We start from the raw sequence: 7,582 nt of genomic DNA on the forward strand, positions 1-7,582 counted from the left end.
ATATGTAATTGGAGTGTCACTTCCAAGGCAGTTCATTTCTCGGCGCAGATCAGGTTTGATTTATCAGCCTATGGGGAGCCAAGACCAGCGTTTTTCGGGGGGAGGGGCTGGCGCAGTGCTGTTACGGTCCTGGTTATATTGTGTGGTATAAATTATTTAATAGAAATCTCTCACTGAAACTCTCAATACAAGCTTTCGTCAATCTATAGGCTACTCATAATTGCTTCGCGGGTCGGCCGCGGGCCGCTTGCTTGACATTCCTGCAGTCTAGGCTTTTGTAAGACACCGGAACGAGTTTAAGTTGTGCTGAATCTACGAAGCGTTCAACATCAACAACAATCATCATTATAATTAGATCTTAACCCAATTTTTGCATCGCACCACCCAGTACTCAGTTAATTATACTCTCTTGCTGAACACCACGTGAGAGTGACTTTTGCCAAGCAATGCTCCAATCTGAATCGGTTGAATAACACATCCGAAATCAACCATGGAGCGCGGCGCCAGGGTTATGAGACCTGCGACGCAGTTTAGGAACTGCTGTTGTAGGTACTGGTTGGGTCACAAGGTGCCAATGCGCTGATTACCGTAATTAGGATTACTTCGTTCCGTTCATGCTGTAGTTGGTTATAGCCGTGTTGTATATGTCCATGGAGTTGATTGCAGCTGAAAACCCAAGCGCAGAAAGTAACCAGGCAGATTCGCCTCAATATGGTTTCGTTGCTGTCAATACATAGGTCGGCGTGCGGTATCGGCTCTAAACGGTCGACATTCAGCCAGGTACAGTTTATATGTGAGTGACGATTTCTCATTCGTTGTTACTTGTTACGTCGAGCACCGGTACCGCACGCCTGCTTACCGTAACTAAACCGTCGCGGTTCGTAAGACAGGTCCTTCTTTGCCTTGACCGCGTGGAGAAGCCTAGATAAACTTCCAATACTTCAGTGTCGTAATCGCAATCCATCGGCGTTGCAGCTCTCGACGTACCACTACGCTATCGAGCCACCTTGCCTTATCAGAAATGATTGTAAACGTAGAGCATGAATATACGCGAGCGTGTACTGTTTACATCTTGCAGAAGACTGTAATTGAATTGTTCGTTAATCAATTAATGCGTTAAGTAGCCCATGTACTGCGAGTGTAGCGAGTTGTAGACCTCCAATCACCATTGGTCCGGTCAAATAATATAGCGTTCGTCAATTGACAGCAGTGGGCGCTGGGCAGATGGAAAAGAGCTGGATTAGTATTCGGTACAAATATGATCGGGAGAGGCAGATGCGAGGGAGACAGTCGGCGAGTTGAGTCGCTTGTCAATGACATCGAGACGTATCTTAAATTAGCTAGCAATTTGCCGCATATTTTGATTTTCATTGGCTCTCGGTCCATATTCTATAACTAGAGTATATACAGTAAATCAGTCTAGCAAAGGAGTGCAGTATAATTTTTACGTGGCAATGTAGTCTAACGTTTAGTCGTTGATACTTATTTCTGTCCTTACCCTTCCCTATTTCAAACTATTTACTGTAACGATATCTATCGCTATCCCACATGGGGTCCGATGGCATCAGGGCGGTAGGCCTAACTGTCGCACCCCAAACCATCAGGCTCGGGGGGTACAAGTTCGATGGGGTACAAAAGTGTCTCGTAAATTATCCTCAAGTAGAGTAACTTTAGGCGTATTTATTCAACTCTAATTCTTCTTCGCGCGATTTAGTGTCACTGCATCAATTTGATTTTAATATGGGAACTTCCTCCCGAAAAATGAAGATAAAAGTCCGGCCGCGGCATTGTAGGCCTAAATCGCACCGCGACACCACGAAGTTCGACTTAATGGCTTGAGTAGATTTTGTATTTTAGCACATAAAACATGGCACCCAAGACTAATCCTATGTAGTTAGGGTTACCGTACGTCCTCTTTTAAGAGATTTGTCCTCTTTTTTGACTTTTTTGAGAGTGTCCTCGGAGGACGCCTAAATCTCCTCTTTTTAGAAAATTTGTCCTCTGTTTTGAGAATTTTGGTTAAATGTACGTGGAAATTGGACTGAGATGTAGGAAATCAGCGGTGAAGTAACGGTTCGACGTGCTTTTATGGACCTGAACCAGAAAAATGACCCACTAAGTCGGGAAAATTGACCATTTTTCCAGGGTTTTACTCCAGTATTGTAAATATGAAAATTTTGAAAAAGTGTCTTTTTTTCAGATTCCCAAAATAATATGGTAACCCTACATGTAGTGAACTTCGATTTTGTGCCAACATGTGACGTTACAGTTGATTGGAATTAATATATATGTCTCCTTGAGAATTACATTTGAAAATACATGGCGAATATGGATCCTTTGATCCCTGCCTCACACGCACCAAAGAATATCATTCACCAGGACTAGGCTACATCATCAGCGTCACGGAGCGTTTTTCCGGCATGGGCCACCATAATAAACATTTCGGTATAAGTGGTAAATACCTTGCGTGTTATAACTATATAGCCTACACTAAACAGACGACGAGGTCGAGGGTTCCAATATTTCCTATCGTATACGTCGACTACTTCTAGTACAAGTCGCCCGAAGGTTCATAATATATGTTTTATCGAACATCTAGTTTAGACCAGCGGTCCCAACCTTTTTCGACTCATCGCCGCCTTTTCAAGCTCCACACCGATCACCCCCCTAAATATTGGAAACCGAATATGGGCATACAAATTGTACTCACCGGCGAGTTGACTAAAAAAAGACAACTTTTCGGCTCGACCTCGAAATTACACTTTTGTAGCTTAGTTTTCGTGAGTAGACTAAAATAAGGTCATTTGTCCGACTCCAACATAGAAGTTTTAACGAGCCATCGCCCCCTATCACCCCCTTCGTTATTTTCGTCCCCATAGACCGCCAAATCCCCCCCCCCCCGGTGGGCGATATCGCCCACGTTGTGATCCGCTGGTTTAGACAATTATGACATAATTATACAACTTCTGAAAAAAAATGAATTGGGCATTTGTTTAACACATTTGCAACAGCTCTTCTTTTAAATGCAATCCTATAGGTGGTGTTCGTGTGTGCAACGTGCATGTATCAGGGTAGCAAGTATGGATCTGACTGGTTAGCAGCCTCTGGTTCAAGCCGATAGAATGCTGATGCTTCATGTAACTTGTCAATTTAGCAGTTGCCCGCGTGATTATACTGATTCAGCCGTCTATTAACCAGTTTAATTATACGAGTGATTAATCGACTTGAAATATTTACTCCGAGACCCGCGCCAACAGAGAAGATGGGCTGGACTAGGAATTTCGATACCAGGCCGTGGGCTGTCGCTTGCACGTACACAACACTGGTAAGAATTTCTTCTAAATATATTTCCGTTGTCCTGAACATCCGTACAATCGTCACGTTAATGATAATATTTCAATGCTTTGAAACAATCACAGTATTGCGTAGGTAGAATGTCACAACTGAGGTTTCAAGTCATATTCAATAGAGATTTTGCTTCGCTTTAGATTGAAATAGTATTTCATGTCAGTTCGACATCCGTGTCGTAAGTTTTATAGACGCCATCAAGAAATCGAAACTTCATTATCGTAGCGCATTGATGTGGAAAAGCGTTTGACTTCTCTCCAGCAACAACGTGGCTATTTATTTCATCTCGTCGACTTATAAAAAATACCAATAGTAGTGAATTTCGTAATTTTCGCTAAGGAATGGCGGATTCCTCGTAACATCAGTAGGCTTCTCTTTGCAGTTGCTGTACGCTACCGCATTTCTGATCTTCGTCCCATTCGTATGTCACCCCGGAGTGCTTGACGGCGATCCTGTCGAGCCACGCAGCCCACCGGGGGCGCGCCGTGAGTACCGATATTTATGTTATGGTTACGTCAAAAACTCCTACTCTGTAGTAGAAGTATAATCTGGAATGATCGTGTACCAAGAAAATCTAAGTATTTATTTTACAGAGATGGTGTATTATCAGGGAACTTCAGTGTACGGTGCTATCTGTGGCCTTTGCTTTGCATCATTATTCATCGCCCTTCTCTCTCTCTTGTGCATTGTAGGGATACACAAGGTTCGTTGCTAGTATGGATGAAGATTTCCGCATGGGCTTGGGCATGTGGGACCTGCACGTAAATTACTTTTTGATCACAGGGGCGCTGCGGGTTATTGATTCCGTATCTGATAGTAATGGGCATCCTAGCTCTCGTGTTGGTTGCCGAATCTTTCTTCACGTTCTATTATCTCCCTTTTATGGATTATTATGCAAGTATGGCTCGTAATTCGGAGAAGATGAGGATATATGCGACGGTTGGTATTCACTTTGATTTCGCTTGGAAATGTATAGTGAAACGATGCAAACGTCGTCGTTTCCAGGAAATGACTGAGGTGATCAAGGCGATTGTGGTTTTAATGACGCTGCTGTTGAACTGGATATTTGTAAGTATCATTTTCATTCTCATGTTGGTTCTTTTGCTGCCTAGTGCCTACTATTAGCCTTGATTTGATCGATCAATGCTGAAATGTTGACCCTTACTGTAATGCACTTGGAATAATTGTTTTTTTTTTCATGTTGGCGCATACTATGCTCGATAGCCTACGTTATATTATAGACATCGTCATTTGGAGGATGGAAGCTTTTCGTAATTGATTTGCATATATGACATTGCATGGTTGCATCGGAATACTGTGGTCATAGTCAATTGTGAAGAATTTTATTCTCTCTAACGATCACTCACGCGCGGTGGCTTTTTTTCGATGTTATTACAGTCGCTTACCCGAGACGAAACAGCAACTGCGGGTAGTTATCTCCTCGGTGTTTCCAACGAATTTTCTGGTTTACTATATACCAACTGATTTTCTGCCCGCAGATCACACCCGTCGTCGTTGTGGGAAGACACTGCCACCGACTGAGGACAGGCAACGCCAACGGATATGCCAGCGTACCCACTCATGAAGGTCCGTCGTACGGATACGATGTCAAGTCAGCTGGCGTGGTTTGAGCTGGCGATCGTGATGTATATAGCCTACTGTACAAGAAGTTTCACCTGTAGCTACTTGTGAAGTTCAGCCGTTTCTTTATGGTCTTACTCTATACTCTACATATATTCTGCTTCAAACGTGCGTCGTCCTTATTGGCAAGTTGAGAGCTTTCGTGTTGTTTACACCAATGGTTTTTGTAAAAACATAAAATGTAGGGGATTGTAGGCCTATGTGTAATGTAGCCTATGTATGTTATTGTAATAGGCATTTGTCTTGTAGTGTACGGTCGAAAGTAAAGTTGACTTTACTGATGCTGAAGTTCCTCAGAAGCATAATATAGTGTGTTTGCCTCGCTTCCTATAGCAAGCCCAACTGCTATTTCCGGCACAAAGTCCTTTATCCGGCGTTGAAGTGTAACGAATGTGATGATATATGAGCGTATGCCTTATCAGTTATCATGGGGTTTAAGGGCAACCTTCCGTTTGAGGACATTGTCCACTTCACCAAACGTGCGTACCTCATCGTTCACTAAGGTGAATCCTTGGTCTGAAACACTAAAAGACTTTGTTTCATTCGCTCTGAGTACACGAAGTAAGTCGGGGGTTACCAGAGTGGTTTAAAACGGCGATAGTCCCAAATAACAACGGACAAAACCGGACGGAAGTGAAGAGCTATACGAAATCTTCTATCGTTAGCGTGATTCGGGTGTAGGAAATATTATACTGGGACTGGGACAGAGGTCATCCAGAACAGAGAGAGAGGGAAAGAGAGTTGTTTCGTCATCCAATATAACAGAGGTATTGTAGATAATCATGCTCAAAATAAAGATGAAACATTTTGTTAATTGCCAAACTTACGTTTCACGGTATTGACAGGGAGACTCGATATGACTGAAGACTTTCAAGCTTCAAGGTCACCCATACATATTTAGATATAATAACGAATTTTCCACCCATCTAAGTAGGAAAATAAAATGAACTGATAAACGTAGCCTACACAAAACCAAGTAAATATACGAGAGCAGAACTAGGATGAAGGAACTGATCTCGATGTAGACTTCGTGAGCTTTTCTGAAGCAGACTCTAACCATTCCCGAAAGTAAACAGTGGGGATATTGATGTAACATTTGAACCAAGACAAGAACTACATTTATACAATGGTGTTATGATGATGATCTGATATAGGCTTCTTGGAAGTTGGAGAAGACCGAATATTGATTCAGTTGCAGGTTATGAACCCAACAATGCTATTGCAGTGATAACGCTGTGATCACTCGCCCATGATATTTCACTATGTCTCGGATAAGAAACTACTTCTTCTTGTGATTACTCGAGACTTCTATATAAGTGTATGCAACACGTGTTAGAGGATTACCTTTTACTATGATTATGAGACTCTATACGCAAACTACTGTACAACGTTCTGAATAAACCATTGTATTGAGTATATATCTGTTACGAAGAACTTCACCAAAGGAACAGCTTCTCGAGTTGAGTATTCAAGTATAGCCGAAATCCCAAGATATTTGGTTATCTACGCTTCTAATACAGATCACCAGAGACAATAAGCTCTAAATCCCGCACTATTCAGGTATAGGCATACTGTAGTCAATCAGCTCAACGGAATTCCCCAATAAGTTGAGCCACATGTAAGTAGGCCTACAGTTTCTTAGACATTGTGTGCCGAAAACTGCGCGACATATTCATTTAGATTTAGTCCAAACCCGCGCTCGGCCCACTATCATCAGTAGGACAAGTTTTTGCAGATTTTACAACTTTTTTTACAGCTTCCTAAATACTCAGAACTTACGAAGTATGGTGTTTCAAGCTGTTTGAAGGAATCTTATATTGCAAATTTTTGCAACTTTTCTCCATTTATTTCATGCCACTTTTTGCAAATTCTCGATTTTTCATGCGATTTTTTGCAACTTTATTTCGATTTTTCATGCAACTAACTTTTTAATGAAAATAGTCGGCACTATACGTAAATAGATCGCTTGATTATTTCACTGTCATTTAAATTTGTGGTCCATTCAGATTTGACGTACATTGAGGCTAGGCTGCCGAAAATTATATTTTCACTGGGTCAAGTTTATAAGGCTATTGATTTTGTTGAAGTCACCAACACTGAGTTTTGCTACACTTCCTTGCATACGGATCGATTCGAGTATATCTCATACCCTAATAATTTCAAGGATCTAGTCCATAAATGCAACTTTTGTGAAAAATTAATGCAACATTTTATTGCAAATTTTGTGCACAATAAATGTAACTTTCCACGGATTTGACTGCAACAAAAACTTGCCCTGATCATCATCAGTAATATCTTGGATATTCCAAATTCAATACACAAGTCATGCACTATAACACGTTTCGCGGAAACCGAAACCCAAAAGAATCCTAGCGATTTTTTGCAATCATGATATTTTCTCAAGTTTGCAACAGAGAGAAGACTGAGTTTTAGGCTCAACGTAAGCCCGCCTATATTATTGTTTCGTAACCTTTTAGAGCTCGTATCCCTCGAGCTTTCAATGTAAATTCTCGTACCGCTTGCTCATTTCCAACACGACCTATTAAAATAAAAATGATCATTCACATGAAATCACCCGTAGCAGGAAGAAAAT

The 7,582-nt window shown here is 41.5% G+C and overlaps 1 protein-coding gene across 1 annotated transcript; it reads left to right on the forward strand.

The window, feature by feature from the left end:
* Positions 1–1,314: 1,314 nt before the first annotated feature.
* Positions 1,315–5,376, forward strand: LOC145437349 (uncharacterized). Its single transcript, XM_080314552.1, has 7 exons — positions 1,315–2,162; positions 3,244–3,325; positions 3,731–3,833; positions 3,942–4,051; positions 4,132–4,287; positions 4,354–4,416; positions 4,848–5,376. The coding sequence occupies exons 2-7, from the start codon at positions 3,263–3,265 to the stop codon at positions 4,977–4,979; spliced, it is 627 nt and encodes a 208-aa protein (XP_080170678.1). The 5' UTR covers positions 1,315–2,162; positions 3,244–3,262; the 3' UTR covers positions 4,980–5,376.
* The last annotated feature ends 2,206 nt before the right edge of the window (positions 5,377–7,582 follow it).

The sequence above is a fragment of the Botryllus schlosseri genome, chromosome 4 (genome assembly GCF_051294905.1).
Source record: "Botryllus schlosseri isolate E-star chromosome 4, Bs_hap1, whole genome shotgun sequence".
NCBI lineage: Eukaryota > Metazoa > Chordata > Ascidiacea > Stolidobranchia > Styelidae > Botryllus > Botryllus schlosseri.